This window comes from Leucoraja erinacea, chromosome 23, assembly GCF_028641065.1.
Source record: "Leucoraja erinacea ecotype New England chromosome 23, Leri_hhj_1, whole genome shotgun sequence".
NCBI lineage: Eukaryota > Metazoa > Chordata > Chondrichthyes > Rajiformes > Rajidae > Leucoraja > Leucoraja erinaceus.
The window spans coordinates 1,954,451-1,972,321 of record NC_073399.1 but is presented as its reverse complement, the minus strand read 5'-3'; the positions used below and the strand labels follow the sequence as shown (position 1 = coordinate 1,972,321).

The 17,871-nt window shown below is 43.7% G+C and overlaps 1 protein-coding gene across 1 annotated transcript in view; it reads left to right on the top strand.

Moving 5' to 3' along the window:
* Positions 1-494: 494 nt before the first annotated feature.
* The window catches only part of LOC129708101 (heparan sulfate glucosamine 3-O-sulfotransferase 3B1-like), a 29,772-nt gene continuing 12,395 nt past the window's right edge, over positions 495-17,871 (top strand). The window contains exon 1 of the mRNA XM_055653661.1: positions 495-2,373. Coding sequence (XP_055509636.1) covers positions 1,772-2,373 — 602 coding nt within the window. The 5' untranslated portion in view covers positions 495-1,771. The remainder of the gene's footprint in view (positions 2,374-17,871) is intronic.

The following is a 17,871-nucleotide window of genomic DNA, read 5'->3' as shown; positions in this document are numbered from 1 at the left end:
AGCTGTGCTGTTGTTGGTTAAAATTCTGAATCGTTCCAAAAAGACTTTATAGAATTAAGAGATCAGGATCTGGTGCTAAAAGTATATCCGAGGCTTTGCAGTTTAAGTGTTGATGTGTGTTTTGCTTTCAAAGTTGGTGAAGATTGTAAAAAAAAGCACTGCGCGAGGCGCTCGCTCTCTGAAACACCGAGGAGGCCATATACGTCCACTCTTGATGTACAGACGTCTTAATAAAGATCATACACGACAAAAAAAACAAAACATTTGTGACTTATTTCACCCCGATCCAGGGGCTAAATGACCGGAGACTCCACACTTGTTGTAATTGCCAATCTGATAGCCCATTGAACAGATTCAACCTTCTGTTGAATTACAGTCAGGATTTGAGATAGTTATTCTTAACCGACGAAATATCACAGCAGACAACATAAACCGATCGAAATATGGTCAACAGATATAAGATGTTAAAGGACATTTATTTCCACAACTGTGGATAATCTAAATACATAATGACATTGGACGGGGATTAAGGACCTTGATCTGATATTTTAATTACCACAAAATTATATTTGATTTTTTTTCTTATTTACCGCTTTAACTGTACATGGATATCGACGTTTAAAGTTATTAGTTGCTGTGAATTAGTTTCATCCACAACGGAGTTAAATCTAGTTTCAAACAAAGTTTGATAACGGATAACAAACTCTGCATATCATGACTCATTTGGACATTTTAGCGCCGACTGTTTCATAAATCAGGCTAATTAAACAAAGGAACGTCCAACCGATAATGAAAGGAAAGATGATACATCGATGACGGCTTTGTCCCCTTTGTGCAAGTGTTGGTAACTTTTGAGATTGTTCCCTCATCTCCGGCATCGGCGGGTCCTCTAGATTTTGGTTTAGTCCACGAATTAGCCGAGAGATTAATACTTTATAAAAAAATCATTCCATCCATATATTTAATCTAACCCGACTGCCCCGTCTAATAATAGTGTTGCCTCTGCACCAGTCTCCCGGTGCCGCTATCAATATCAATTACCGAGGTAAGCTTTCTACTTGAAACTGATGAGAACCGCCGTGAAGAACGTTCCTGTCGACCTACACAAAGTCAGGAGCCTATCTCGGGGTAAACTAACTGGCCGTTCGGGTTCGATTCACTCATTTCCGTCAGTAGTGGGAGAAGTCAGAGTGTGTTAAATGCAGCTTTCCGGCGCGTTTCCACTATGGCACGCTTGCTGGTTTGGGGAGAGGCGAAGGACCAGCCGACACTTACCAAATAAGGCCAGCGTGATACTTTTTTTTTTAAATAAAAGGTCCTGTAATGTATCGAGCGATAGATGGGTGGCGGGAGGGGAGGGGGGTGTAAATAAACTCCCGGCAAAGTTGGACACGGCTCCAACGCCAGGTGGGCATGGTCGTCACGTTTACCTCTGATACCGACTCTGGGCCAATTGAGAAAGCAGAGGGGCGGAATGCGGGCGGATTGGAGAACGCGCTGAGCCCATGTCAGCTCATCTGTACTCAAACTCGCTGAGGAGTGGATACTAGAGCCGTCGATCACTCGGTGTCACTGCAGCGGGCTGCCGGGGTGTAACATTAAGCTGGGGGAATTAGAGCGAGAGTCAGCTCGGAGCGGGCGCAGGCAGGCAGGCGGGATAGATACAAGGGGCCGGGCTGTTATCTCATTAGCCAGCGGTTGCTTTTTCAACGATGTGGCCACAACCAACAGGCTGGTGATCGCACGTATCTCTTCCAGATGATGGGGGTTTATGTGTCCATTCCAGTGCACTTTCTGTAGGAGTTGGCTGGTTTACGATGTATGGGACCGACAAGGCATGGAATGTAGCCTGAGCTGGTATCATTCAGATCTCACTTCCCCGGCCGCGCTCCGCAAGAAACTCTTGCTGCTTTTCACCATGTTACTCCTGTGGCTCTACATCCTGTACTCTTGCGCCGGGCTCTGCCTCTCTCTGCCCAGCCTGGTCTACGACTACGAGGCGGGCCGACAGAAGTCAGCCACAGCCTCTGGCGCCGGGGTCTCGGAGCTGAGGTCCAAACTGCTGCTGCTGCGCTCGCAGGCGGCAGGTGAGGAGGAGGCAGCGCCGGCCACCAGCGACTTACTACAGGACGATGCGGCGGCTCCACAGACCGACATCCCCACGGCCGCCAGTGGACACTCGCAGAGGCCCTTTGATCTCAACCTGGGCGGCTTCGGAGCCAAGAAACTCCCGCAGGCCATCATCATCGGGGTGAAGAAAGGGGGCACTCGGGCTCTGCTGGAGTTTCTCCGGGTTCACCCCGACATCAGGGCCGTTGGGGCAGAACCGCACTTCTTCGACCGCCACTATGACAAGGGGATGGAGTGGTACAAGTGAGTGGTAGTCGCCGGGGTGTTTGTGTTTGTGTGTGGGGGGGTGGGGTAAACATGATTGTCCCATCGTCTCCCGAGTACCGGGCCCCGCGTTGTAGCACCAACAACAAACGGTGCCACAAGCCGGGAGACTGCGCTCGCTTCAATCATGGGTTGAACCGTTGTGAATGTGTTAATTCAAAACTGCAATAGCTGTGCTGATGTTGGCTGCCGTAGGCGACGCGTGGTATCGGCCGTCAAACTCCCGGCGCGGTTATTTGTTGCGCGGCTCCCAAACTAAAACGGCATCTCCTTTTGAAAACCCCAACTCCATTTTCCCTCCTTTGGTGATAGCATCTCATGAGCAGAGTTGTAAACCCCAGCCCACGTTGAAACGTCCGTGTCAGACCAGTTTTAATGCAACATTCTCCCTTTAGTCGGTAATGTTAATACTGCGCCTTAATGTTCCCACATTCCTACAGGCCGTTTATGTTCCGTGTCATTGTTACATCTCCGCTGTCTGTAGAGAACTTTGAGTTTGTTGGTGTGACCATAAAACGTCAGGGTGACCTTTGTTTTATATAACTCTGTCGACGGGCAAAACATAGCCGCTTTTCCAGTCCCTTGTCCATTTCCACAAGTTTGAACCATATTCGATTATTGAAATAACAACTTGCGCGGATCGGCAGACTTTATTATTTATCGCCGGCCAGCCAAGAAAATCAAAAGGTACCAAGTTATAAATTTAGTACGGATGGTGACACAGGCGAGGAAAGGGGTTCTCCAACTACAAAAGGCAGCTGGAGGAAATATCTATCTGTGCGTTAAACTCTTTATTGCGATCTAAGGGAGCGATTTGGCAAACACATTATTTCGGTGCCTCTGTCTGCAGTTTAATAAACCACGATTGGGTATATAACCGTCCACGCTAGTTGGTATTACAGAAGCTCCACTTGGGCGAACGACTGTCTAATCCTAATCTAGGTCGGAGTTTCAACTGGTTATTTTCCCAGGGTCGTGCTTTTGATGTGCGCTGCGAATCGCGTGTGACTTCAATGTGTGTGTGCGTGTGTGTGTGTGTGTAGAGGGTGGGGGTGGGATGATCGAGAAAGATCATTAAAATAAGTTATGGTGCAAGACTCATTGGGTTAAAACTGTAGGGAGCCGAGGGCAGTGCGTTTTTATTTTTATAGTGCTCCGTAGTGGCCCAACAACAGGGTATATTTTGTCAGTTCAAAAGGTGAGACCCAGCAGCCTTTTAGTGCAGATCCATCAATTCAGGAAACGTCTCAGTAACACAAGCTGTGGGAATAACGCGGGATGCAGGGAAACTGGAGATTTCCCTCTTTCCAGCGAAGCTCTCTCTGCCGGCTGGAGATTCCTGTGAATACATTCTGGAGGCGAGACCTCATTTCCACCCCCTCCATGGACGGAGGGCAACATCAACAACAACAAAATCTTCCCATAACCAATTTGCTCTCCGAGATGTTCCGTCGCCGCCAGTCACGGGGAGATGAGAATGTTTGTGTAACTTGTGGCCGCTCTGATTTTAAACGCATGTTCGGGACACGTAATGACAGCTAGCCGCCTCGGCTCACCTGCTAAGTCTGGTCTCCCGGCTAATTTGCCCATTTAAGACGCACCCATTCGTGTCCCCGGCCAAGGAGACATTTCTCAGAACCCAGCCTTGGTAGAAAGTGACATGCAACTCGAGTTAAGGATCTAACTGGTAGAGCTGGTTTTTGCCCCCATTTGTTCAAATTACAACAATACCCAAACAAGGCTTTAGAGGTGCCTGCACTAATGAATTCTAGTGATCTGATGATTGACAACAATTAATGGAAATTGCGTTTATCTTCTCTGGAGATTGTTGGCTTCACCGCGTCTTTACGCCCCGGCCCAATGCGGATCGTTAGAATTGTGAAATTGTACCGATTCTTTCAAAACGAAGTTCCTCCAAAAATATTTTTTCTTGGAGCTTTCGTTATTATGTAGATGTGGTTTTACACGTGTTGGTGGCGGGGACTGATATTGAAAGCGATTCGAGATGAACCGATCATGAGGGAGAGCCCCGCTTTTTCTTCAAAGCCCGAGTCTTAACAAAGCGGGCGAGAGGCAGGAGAGGGAGAGAGCGCGGGAGAACAGTCCTTTCACAAATTAAAAACGAAAACTAAATGACAATGTTGGGTTCGTAGTTGTTTTCAAAATATTGGAGTGTGTAGATTTAATTCTACCTGGCGATGAAATGCTTCGTTTCATTTAGAATTCGGGTTGAAAGATGTGTTTTAATTGAGATAAGAAAACAAGGTGTCATTTCAGTGCAGGCGGGACCTCCAGAATCTGATGAGCGTTTTATTCTGGTCTCTCTACCCCCCTTCCACATACAAATACTTCCAATTGTTCTGTGTCTTCCAAAACGCCTCGGGGAGGGAAGACTTTGATGTAAAGTTTTGTAGTTGATGAAACGGCACTGCTTGAAAGGCAGAGGGGAGAAAGTTTCAGCTTCTAATGTCCCCTCACTCCCCTCCCTGTCCCCTCCCCCCCCCCTCCCCTCCTCTCCCCCCCTCCCCCCCCCCCCCCCCCTCCTCCCCCCTCCCCCCCCCCCCCCCCCCCCCCCCCCCCCCCCCTCCTGCTTTTGAGAACATGTCAAGCATTTCATAATCATTGTTTGCAATTATTCTTCTCCCATCAAGTGTATCCTACCGGAAAGTTATAATGAATTGTATAATTTGCAAGTCGTTAAAATACGATTTGTTTTTGTAAATATTGAGATTTATGGATTATTTGCTTAATTGCCCAAGGACAAGGATTTAAAAAATCGCCAGGGAAAATATAACCATGGATGTAAATACTCATTGTTCCTTAAAGTGGGTGTGGGTGGGTGGGGAATAATCTGAATAAATAAAACCCCAACTTTAGCTGCAAGTGGTATTAAGGTTAACTCTTTGGGTGGGGGGAGTCATTGTTTCTCTTTCCAATATGTTCAATATATTACAACATGTGTGTGTGTGTTTTATTTTACAAAGGAATCTAAAATTCTGATTAAGAAATATTAGAAAACCCATTGGATCATGGATAACGCGGGGTATTCGCGTGTAGTTCTTCTGGATTATGAGCAGTGGGGAAAAAGGCCAGTTGAGTGAATGTGTAGAATATTGACGTGGCGGAAATCCCGGTTTTTTGTTGTTGCTTTTTGCGCTTGGCTCAGACTGCGCCGTGGCGCGCTCGTTTGTTGACTTGGATCGAGTGGAATGTAAATCAACAACAACAAAAGGAAAGGAAAACAAATCTCTCCAAATGTCTGCGCCCTTACCCCGGCTCTTCAGAGACGTTTGTCTGCGACTCTCTGCTGTGAGAGCGCGGGAGAAGTGTCAACAAGTTCCGGCCCTGTACATTATCATTGGATGGAAAACCCTTCAGCTTCACGCCAGGGAGAACTGGGAGTCCATTTAAACTGAATTTGAATAAGATGGGCGACTTTAGAAACTGAAGGAAAGTCTTTCCTTTTACACCTCCCGCATAGAACGAATAAGGACCCTGATAGAAAGCTTAAAACTATTAACCTATTTGGCAAAACATTTCAGTTCAAACTAATATTTTCTCCTAATTTTGCCAACCGAAAATGCACAAATTTGCAAACTAAATTCCAGGCGGCTACCCTACTTGGTTACTTAATTACAGTTCCTACACAATCCAAAGCATATGTTAGATTAACTTGGCAATATGTTCAGCACATATGTTGTGGGCGGAGGGACATGTTCTTGTGATGCACTTTACCATGTTCTATGCGCATCCCACTGTCAATCCATTCCGGTCAGATCTGTGCTCCTGGGTTGAGCGAGAAAACAAAAATAAATGGCTCGGTCAACAACAATCCCCCCCCCCCCCCCCCCCCCCCCCCCCCAAACAATCCTTGGGACGGAGGTGGGAAACGAAATAAACAAGAATGTCCATCTGCCAGGGTTTGGTCGGCAGCTTCTTGTCGAGTTGGGTGCCGGTCCAACAGCTTGCGCCGGCTAATTATAACGGGTCTGGGGGCCGTCTACTGATGGTTTAGCCCCGGACTCGTTGATCAACAGATACCAACGGAATTAATCGGGTGACAAGTTGCTCCATCCTGTATAGCGTTGTGTTTTCTAAAATTGGATCGCGACCACAGATCCTTCGTCCCTTTGACCCGAGGAGCAACTCATTGCAGTTTTGCAAACTAGAGTTTCCTCAAAGTTCTTCTATTCCGTTGTCCACGGCGTTTATTAATATTAGTTTGTTTTAAATAGACGGAATAATGTCTGCTGTTGCTCCAATGTCCAGTTGCCATTCAGACTAAAACACCCACGTTTTGCCCTCGATATTAATTGGGTAGATACTTTACAGGCAAATTAAATAGGTTGACATGTACCGGTTTTGGATATTTTAAACGAAATTCATAACGGGGTGAAAGTTTGCTATTGACATTGCGTTTGTTTTTGAAGGTTTGTTGGGGGTGGGGGGAGAGGGGGAGGGGGGGAGGGGGGAGGGGGGGGGGGGGGGGGGGGGGTTGCGGGGATTAAACCTCGTTTTTCTTGCAGAGGTATAAATAGTCTGTGTTCAGAGGCAGCTCGCTGTGAGATCTCCGGACAGATGGCCATGTTCATTCTGTGCTTCTGCTGCCACCGTCAGGCGGTGTCGATGCACCTCCTCAACAAGGGCTCGTTCGTTCCACCGCCAACAAGTGCCGACCGAACCCCCTCAGCAAATAGGAACTCAAAAAGAGAGGGGGGGGGGGGGGGGGGGGGGGGGGGGAGACAATTCTTCACTCCATCCCAAAGGATCGAGTTTGTTTCTGCCCCGCCTGTAGGAGACTTGAAATGTAACTCCACAACCCGTTCCTGTCTCTCCTTGCCTGCGAATGGCGTCTCTACCCTGCCACGCTGCCAACAATTCATATCCCAACCAAGTTTAACTGCCATGTACACCGGCACTGTTTATAGAGGAGACACCAGTCACATGGATATGAATACGAGTGGCACAGCGGTACAGTAGCTGCCCTGACAGCACCAAGACATGGGTTCAATCCTGATCAGCACCGAGTTTCCACGTGGTTCCTGAGACCGCGTGGGTTTTCTGCGGGTGCTCTGATTTCCACCCACACTCCAAAGACGTACAGGTTTTGAGGTTAATTGGCTTCGGTAAGAATTGTTCCTCGATGCGGGATAGTGTGAGTCGGGTCCATGGACTCTGCGCTGTATCTCTAAAGTAAAAGTCTAAAGATCTACAACAATGCAATTTACTGAATTAGTATTTGGCAGCAGGAGAGAGTAGTGGGGAATGGAGAGGCAAAGAGGTGCCACACACTTGATGGACCAAATGGGATCTTAATGTCCTAAGGAAATCTACAAATTGATGATTTGTGCGACTGGGAATTGAAGGCTGGAAAGTTTCTCTTTATTTCTCCAACTAGCCCCATTTGAGAGGTTGTCCAGTTTCCTGTGGTGATCCCCAGCTGTGTGTGAGGCGGAGGCAGGGACAGGACCGTTCACTCGCAACATCCTGAGGTATTTGCTGAGCATTCAGTAACATGAACCTACCCCCCACCCCCATGAGTAACATTTTAGAAAATAACAGCGGTATGTTTTTAGAAAGATTGAATAACTCCAGTTAAATTTGAACTAATATCTGTAACCAGGAACACCGACTGGTCTAAACCCAGTGGGAAACGAACAGTTGGAGAAATTTTAACCTGTGCTTGCATTGGCGTTTGAAGGGTGAATCATTTGTCCTCAACAGCCCCTCTCAAAGAGTTGTAGGATAGCTGAGGATTTGCAAACATTAACTTCTGCTTTGCAAAACATTGGCTTGACTTGGTCATTGTAATTGGTTGCCACCCATTAATTTCAGTAATGTGCCGGAAGGAAGTGCAGATACTGGTTTACACCGAAGATAGACACGGAATGTTGGAGTAACTCAGCGGGTCAGGCAGCATTTCTGGAGAGATGGAATGGGTGACACTTCGGTTCGAGAACCTTCTTCAGTTTAATTCAACTCTTTTTTTGCTGGGCCAGTTTTGTGTGGCTGAAACCGAATCAAGTCATTGTTCAAACCCTTGGAAACCTGAAAGTATGAGTGTCTCTGGTTAGAATTACAATCGCCTCAGCGCAGAGGGAGAAGAGGAGGGAATATACTGCAGCCCTAAGATTTTTACCTCTACCACAGTGAGGAGGTGTTTGGAGGACTCACTGTGGTGGATGTTAATTTGTGTTTATTGTTGTTTATTATTGTATTATTGTATGTATGACTGCAGGCACGAAATTTCGTTCAGACTGTAAGGTCTGAATGACAATTAAGGAATTCAATTCAATTCAATTGTAATCTCATTGGGGTTTAATAGTGTAAGAGAACAATGATGTGACTCAGTCTTGACGAAGGGTCTCGACTGAAACGTCACCCATTCCTTCTATTTTCTCTTGCCTGTCCCGCTGAGATATCTTGTGTCTATCTATGTTCCCGTCTAAGAATGGGATGGACAGTTGGCAACGGAGAATGTAAGAGCATCAAGGTTGGGTGTTGGGGCTGCCAACAGCAAGGCACAGATTACCAATGTCATGCCATTTGACATGGAGCAGGAGCAGGGAAGGGGTGTGGTGTTTGGGGCGGAGAGGGCGAGGCTGCAGAGAGTCGGGCGTGGTGAAGGCATGTTAGTAGCATCAGCTGCCATCACCGATTGGAATCCAGTGGATAAATATCCTCGCTTGTAGGGTTACATAGAAATAAATGCCATTCTTATTGCTGATGAGCCGCAGACCAGTATACCCTTGAGGGACTTATGCCCGGCCAATAATAGATGTATGTGTCTTCAATGCCGATATATGTACACCGTACAGGCCATTGGTGGAGAATGGACTTTACTTGGGTTTGGCTCCTGATCCCCATGTGGTGAACAGTACTGTGGGAGAAGGAAAGGAAAGACAATATATTTTACTTTTCAGTAATTTCCAGTGTGCAGAATAAAATCTAACTTCATTATAAATAGAAAAGTCCAGAGAGTTTGATTCAACACTTGATACCATGTTTTGTTGTTGCTGGGGCCAGTATTATGCTGCTGTAACCTAGTAAGGATTCTTGTTCAGACCCTAGGAAACCTGGATGTACGAGTGCCTCTGGTTAGAATATTAATCTCATTGTAGTGTGAAAGGACAACAGGGTGACTCACCGATACCTTAATTAACTAGAATGATTTGTGTTGTTACATTTGCAATCCTTATCAGAACTGTACTGTGTGCCAACTTTGGAGACATGGAAACATGTTTTATTGAAGTGAATCTCCTTGTATCCTGGCGTTTCAATAGGCATTGCAGATATATTTGACTATATACATTTAAAATAATAGCATAAATTAAGAGATAATAGTATAATTCTATGCAATAGGCATTTTCTTTCAATTCTTATATCGTGCATTGTTTTTAATTTGTATTATCAAAACCATTGGAGCAGATCTCTCATTAAAGGGAACATAAATGCAGCACAATCTATTGTAGCATTGTTGCTGCCAATGTGGCAGATCCACTGTGTTGCTGAAACATAGGTTCTTTACTTAATGAATTGTTGGTGTTTGGGAAACATCGCCTGGTGCTAGAGTAAGGACTCTGTGTAACTTTTGTCCAGGAGATTGCAGAAGTCACCTTTACTGAAAACATTGTAAATGACAAACAACATGATGGGTAAACGACCTGCCTGCTTGTTGATTTTTTCCTTTGGTTAGTTTATTGACACAATGTCTTTTGCACGACAAATATTGATTTATTTACCCACTGCTGTTTTCCATTCACTTGAACTTTTTTGGACTGCATTTAAAAAAATTAATTCCAGTATTTATCATTGAATAAGGCAAGATATGTGGAACCTTCCATTGCACCGTCTGATCAGGTTCATCGCATGTTGGAACAAAGTTGAGCTGCAGTTTTGAAATTCTATCATAACATTTGAGTGCTTACATATTCTCTGAGATTACGTCAAAATTATCGTTAAAAGAACCCCAGATAATGCTGGTGTAATTAGTTGTATATGAAGTATCAGTACCAGGGCCCTCCTGTGTTTGCTTTACAAGAATCGAGGTTTTGAAGTTATCATTAATTAGTCTGTCTGAAACAATGTTCTGTAAGGAGGACAATAACCGACAGGACAATTTTATAAAAAAAAAACTTAGATAAGAAGAGGACAAGCAGTTCAAGAATGTGAAATGGTTTTAATGAGATAGAATTATTATTAATTGTGGTGGGGCTATTAACAATAAAAACAGACTACATTCTTTCATTTGGACAATCTTGCACATTGACTATTTTAATTTCCATTGCATTAATGTGTGAGAGAGAGAGAGAGAGAGACATCTCAACTGTACATTGCCTGCACTTTTCAATGGTCTTATGGAAAGCACGGAGCATGTTCATTTTTTATCAGAATCCACACAAACATGCTTCAGACAGCTGCAATGTTTCAAATGGATCAATACCAAATTTCATAAAGGGTTTTGAATGCCGTTATGTAAATACACAGATTGAGTCTGTATTTAAAATGAATTTGCAGGGAAATAACTATTGTGGAGAATTTGCAGTACACTTTACAAGTTTGCAAATGGAGTTTTCATAACTACTTCCATTATTGATTAAGAGTTTAATTCTAATTTTAAATGGTAATATATTGCATGTACATTCGTAATGGCTCATGTGCAGGATTAGTTTTCACTCAATTATCAGAATTGAGCACTGGTAATATTTGTTTTATGGGTCAGATTAATGTGTCACACTTAAGAAATCAGTCAATTATATCAGTCATCATTATCTCACTTGCATATAGCTAATTGTTAACGCTGATATAATTATATTATAAGGAAATTAAGATGAATTGAGAGTTATGATGAGTAGCAGTCTCTCAAAACATTCAAGATCAATTTAAATAGGTAATAACATGATTATAAATCAACTGCATTATCATTGATAATCACGAGATTTGTTGTTGGGAGAGAAACTAGTGAAATTATCCAAGCTTGTTTTAATGCCAGAAAAATATCTGTACAACTAATGATATGTTACCACAAAGATGTACATATGATATATTATAAGTACATACAATACATATGGTGCATACAGTAGTATCCATCATGGTTTAATTTTTAATGACAATATCATGATTATCCCTGGGACAGTCGCAATGAAGTTGCTGGATGTTTGGAGTTTGGATGAGTATCTATAAGTCTATTAGAGCTGCACTTACTGCTGCCTTATGGTTTCCAAAACGAATACATTTGCCTTCCTGCTCACTGTGTAAACATCACAAATCCCTTGCGGTGAACACTAACGACAGCATATTTGATTGTGAATATTCTACTGTCTGAAATAGTTGTTGCATGTGTTGCAATTTCTCCATTTATGCTGCCAATGGTTCTGATGCTTTCACACAGTCAGGTGAAAACTACCTCATAACATTGCTCTTCAGTGACCCAAGAATTAGCATGGAAATTCACATTCCAAACGAGCCATCTAGAAAATAGCTTGTCATACTTATTTGACCCTTCTATGTGAAATTCCGTAGTTAATTATTAATTGGTTGCTCCATTCTTATTTGGACCCAAAAGTACGATTGCTTAATCTCGAGAATTTATTTTATAAAAACTGTTGAAATTGTTCTTTGGAAAGTTACAGTTTGCTTTGCAAGCATAACGCTGTTACACTTGTTTTTACTTGGCAAGGGGGTCACGGATAGGACGTTTTCTGCTGGATATTTGATATAGTTAAGTCTTTGTGACTTAAACCATCATCCACTTATATCACATTTAATCTTATTTTTCTATCAGAATAATATACCATTTTCATATTAACAATGGGAAATGGACACATTTATAATTCTTGGCAACACTGTTTGATTCATCTACTAAATCAGAGCATTGAAGAATGTGCATTGTGCTAAAATGACACAACTGAATCACAGCAGTGCAAATTAGCATTGCTTTCTGTTAATGTGCAACATCTGTCTCATTATAGAAGAAATACTTTTAATTTTACTTACTCTAGTGATACAGGTCAAAAGATAAGACAAAGGAACTATCTGTTTGAGAAAAATAATTGTACCTTGAGTTTTTATTTATTTTGCTACATCTTTTGTATACATCCAACATTAAATACTTTTTTTTTTTCAAATGATTGATTTCTTTGACCCTGGACTGCCAGTTCTTGACCAAACTGGCTTGCATTTCAGATTATGTAATGAACCGAACCATTAGTATTCTGGGTAAGGTCAGGTCTATATCCTGTAGTTTAAGGAACAAAGTAATGAAACCTCGTATCAGTGCCGTTGTTTGATTGCCTAGTTCACTTCTCCGATAGATTTACTGGGACAGGCAGGTTTAATAAAGTTATGGAGTCACACTGGGCACTTCTGCCCACCAAATCCATGCCAAGCATCGATACTTATCTACAATGATCCCACTTGCCAGCACTTGTTCCACTGCCTACTCTGCCTTCATCAAGTGGATAATTAAATGTTGTGAGGGTACTTGACTCTACCAGTATATTTGACATTGCAACCAGTCTATGGGTGGGGAAAAAATCTTCCTGCGATTCCCTCTAAACCTCTTACTCCTCACGTGAGTTATGTGAATCTATCCTTTCTGGTCTTAGATGCCTTTGCCATGGGGAAAGGTTTCTTACTAGCTACCCTACATATGCTTCTGGTAATTTTGTGCACCTCATTCATGTTCCCCCGATCAGCCCCCTCTGCTGCCATTAGAACAATGCTGACTTACACATTTCTACAAAGCGCTCTGCGCTGTAGCATGCCAAACACACCACCTGTTCTGATATTTGTCGGAAACAGGAGGATCCAGTTATAAAATAATTCATCTCTCGCACTAGAGCTTTGGGCTTGGAAAATAAACGTAAACTGAGTGTTGCACTGAAACTGGATCATTTGAAAACTTACACTGAGGTCAACTTATTACACGTGGGGTCATTTGTAGAACGTGAATACAGACCGATTGGCTTTCAATTGATTTTTATATGTATTACAGGGTTGTTCTGTAGTTTATAAAACGCTCTGACTTCTGCATAGCTTTTTCTCTCAATAAGATGAACCCGTATTAGTAAAATTGCAGGTTTTGTTAGAAACTAAATGAGAATTCCTTTCTCCTTTCACCGTTATTTTTCTCTTGGTTTCAGTACGGCGCATAATTTCATGATCGGTGGGAAAGCCGTGAGTGGCTTGCTCAGTGTATCAAGTTAATGCTGGCCTAAGACCTGTGATCGCAAACCATAAAATGCTGTTGTCTGAAGTTGTTTGTAATTAGGCCACTGTGAGGCAAAAGACAATGTCCTCCCTTACAAAATGTTCGGCTTGAAGAGCACTCATCGCCGAGTGCAATTAAGTCCCAGTGCACTGGGGGGAACGGGCTGTTGTATAAATAAAACACTTTCCTCTGTACATTAAAAGATTACTTTCTCTCCTGTATTCTTAGTGATAATTATCCCAACAGTCTCTACCTAAGCAGCATAAAAAACAGTGGGGAGCTGCGAAATCACATGGAAACCCCTTGCATCCTATCCTGTTCCAACTCCTTAGCTGGACACAATGCCTGGAGTGGCCTCTTCACAGCAGTGGAATTACTTCTGCTGCACAAACCCCTTTCATCTTGCACTGAGAAGCAGTGGATTGTTTTCATTCTGAATTACAGAGACTAATTGTGAGGGGGACATGGGGAGAGGGGAGGGCTGATGCTACTGGGGTGGCCCGACACCCGCTGATTGCCACTGAATGTGGCCACAACAGTTGGGAAAACATGGCTGGGACAGATAGGAATCCCCCGCTGACGACGGAAACAAAAGTGATTCAGTCCAACAGGAACTCCATGTCAAACAGCCATGTCAGCAGAAAGCCTCCAACACATGGTGTACCGTCAATTATTGTTCATGATCATTCAAACAACTCTGCTCATCCAGCCTCTTCCAGCGCATATTTCATGTTCCTTAGTAAAGTTTGCTTTCCCCTGTAGTTGAAGTCAGCTGTATCCATCCAAGCCAGTGATCTGTAGGTCCCATGCACAGCAATAAAACCCTTCTTAGTTTTATTTTTTTAGTTTAGAGATACAAGCCCTTCAGTTCACCGAGTCCGTGCCAACTAGTGATCACCTGTACACTACTCTATCCTGTATAGATCAGGGTCTGTACTTTTTCTATGCACAATATTTTTCACTATTCTACACATTAGGGACAATTTACAATTTTTGCTGAAGCCAATTAGCCTACACGCCTGAACGTCTTTGGTGTATGTGAGGAAACCGGAGCACCCGGAGAAAACCCACGCAATCTTGGGGAGAACATACAAACTGAAAAGACAGCACTGGTAGTCGGGATCAAACCCGGTCACTGGTGCACTAAGGCAGCAACTCTACCACTGTGCTGCCCAAGTTGTTCTTGTTTTGGACAAAAACAGAAAGATGATTTTATGGGTTTCTAATTTAAATGTTGGATAGTTATTCTAATATGGAGCTCCTTACTGATGTTAATGAACAACATTAAGAGGGCAGCCAGCACCAAACTAGTTCCATCAATGATTAACTCTTAATGCACCAGTGACTCATCCATCCATCAAGAGGCACGAACCTGGCGTAAACACTCCTGTCATTTTACCAGAAAATGTCAACGTTGACTATAAAGTTCTAACGGTGCTGACGCCTTGAGGTGTTCATCTCGTGAAGATTCTTTAGTGATAAAGTAACGTTTGGGAAGATTTATGTTCGCTCTGTAAAATATTGCTGTTGAGGTTGAAGCCATTTGCAATCCATGCGGATAATTAGTTCCCACTAATGCTATAGCAGCAATAGCTCTCAGATCCCTGGCTAATGCAAATGAATGGTTAATACCCCCCCAGGAATACATGGATAACATTTTCATCAATTGCAGATGAGTAGCCTTTAAGTTATGTGGTTTTTCCTCATAGGTATTGGTGGAAGAGTTACTTTATGATTTATTTACACTTGTACACTCATTACTGGTACACTCATTACTGGGTGCTACACTCATTACTGGGGGCTACACTCATTACTGTTGAGCATGGAAAGTGTAGTCCGTCAACCAATTTCTTCATGTTTTATTATAATGTGTCATACTCGCTCTCCAAAATGGCTTCTAACAAATGGCTACAGTTGTGCATTATGTAAATGGCAACATTCTGCTTTAATTCGTCGCTTCGCCATGGCGATGCCAACCAAGCAATGGAATTGGTGCAGAGAATAGTCTTAGTTATTCTTGTTAAAACAACAGAACATGAATATAAAATCTCCCTCGGGCTCATCCAGCCTCTTCAGGGTTCAAACCTCTCACAGTCTTGCAATATTTATTTAACCAGTTTCCAAGCATGAGGCACAACAGCAGAGTCGTTCCAGGATGTAACTGTATCGGTCTACATGTGTGGCAGATTTTGCACGGGCCCAGCGATGTCCGACACTCCTGTTTCATGTGGAAATTGAAATGCCCAGGGTATGAAAGCGATGGGAAGTAAAGGGAGAAATAAAGAACAGCTGTGTAGGAAGGAACTGCAAGATGCTGCTTTAAACAGAACAAAATGCTGGAGTAACTCAGCGAGACAGGCAGCATCGCTGGAGAGAACGAATGGGCGACGTTTCGAGTTGAGACCCCCCTTCAATCTGACCAGAAACGTCACCCATTCCTTCTCTCCAGAGATGCTGCCTGTCCCGCTGAGTTACTCCAGCATTATGTGTCTATTAAAGAACAGCTATTTCATTCATCACAAAATGACGTGGCTACAAATTGTTTTATCTGATGCCATCTTTAAAGATAACGTATTTCTCATTTTGCCTCGTGTCCGTGTTGGATAACTACCCGACACAGAACCATGGGTCGATGGTACAAGTGTCTCCCAAATCATGCAATGTGCTTCCAGCAATTCTATGTGGAGTTTAGTTTAGTTCAGAGATACAGGGTGGAAACAGACCCTTCAGCCCACCAAGTCAGCATCAACCAACAATCACCCATACACTGGTACTATCCTACACACTAGGGCCTGAAGAATGATGCTGCTTGACACGCTGCCTTTTTCTCCAGCTTTTTGTTATTTATCTCACAATTTACAGGTCGATTAACCTACAAACCTGCACGTCCTTGGAATGTACAATGGCGCTGTGGTAGAGTTGCTGCCTTACAGCACCAGAGACCCGAGTTTGATCCTGATTATTCGTGCTCTTTGTATGGAGTTTGTATGTTCTCCCGCTCTCTGCATGGATTTTCTCCGGGTGCTCCGGTTTCCTCCCACATTCCACGGACATACCGGTTTGGAGGATAATTGACTCCTGTAAACAATCCCTAGTGTGCAGAACTAGTATAGAACTTGTGTACGGGTGATGGCTGGTCAGTGTGGACTCGGTGGGCTGAAGGGCCTGTTTCCACACTGTATCTCTAAACTAAAGGAGACCCACTACTCCTGACAGTCAGAGTGAGCACATGAGGATGGGAGGTATAAGGTGCTTTCAAGACATGAAATGGATTGGATTCGGAATTATACAACTCCGATCAATTTCTGATCTATGTGGATCTGGTCCAAATTGTGTATTCTCACAAAAGATATCTACTAAAATCAAAAGTACTTGCATGGAAGTATGCACGGGAAAAATGCACAGGAACCTGCATGGGGCTGTAAATAATGCGGCTGAGCCTTGTATTCGGTTCCAGAATGGTGTCAGTTCTACTGTGCTGCACATGAACTAGAAATCCCTTTAGCTGAGTATCCTGTGCAAAAAAAACCAAAACTGCTGGCCAAATTCAGCGAGTCAGGCAACATCCGTGAATGGGAAGGGAAATGGACAGTCGACGTTTCAGGCTGAAACCCTTCCCGTGGACTGGCAGAGGAGAGGGGTGAGAGTTAGTATAAACAGGTGAGGAGGTTGAGACAAGACATAGACAATGGGTGGATATAGTTGGTGTGGGATGAGTGTAGATGGGACATCTTTGTTAGCATGGGCTAGTTGAGCTGTTTCCATACAGTACGTCTATAAAGCACGTATGTAGCACAGTAGACAGTGGTGGAGCTACTGCCTTACAGTGCCAGAGACCCCAGTTCGATCCGGACTATGGGTGCTGTCTGTACGTTCTCCCTGTGCTTTTCCCCAGCTGTTCCAGTCCCCTCCCTCACTCCAAACACATACAGGTTTGTAGGTTAATTTGGCTTCGGTAAAAATGTTGAATTGTCGCTAGAGTGTAGGATGGTGCTAGAGTACAGGGTGATGGCTGGTCGGCACAGGTTGGTTGGGCTGAAGGGCTTGTTTCTGCACTGTATTTCTACACTGCACTCTGCTGCACAAATTGGAGTGGCTAATTTGTACTTTTTGTGGATTAAGGAACAGACAATACCAATCTAATTTCATCCCTAATGTGCATCGTTTAATCAACATATCACAGGCTTCGGGACTGGGCAGGGCATGCCCGTGGAAAGACTTATCAGGTGCTATAAATGTAACTTTTTTAAAGTGTGTGTGTGTTG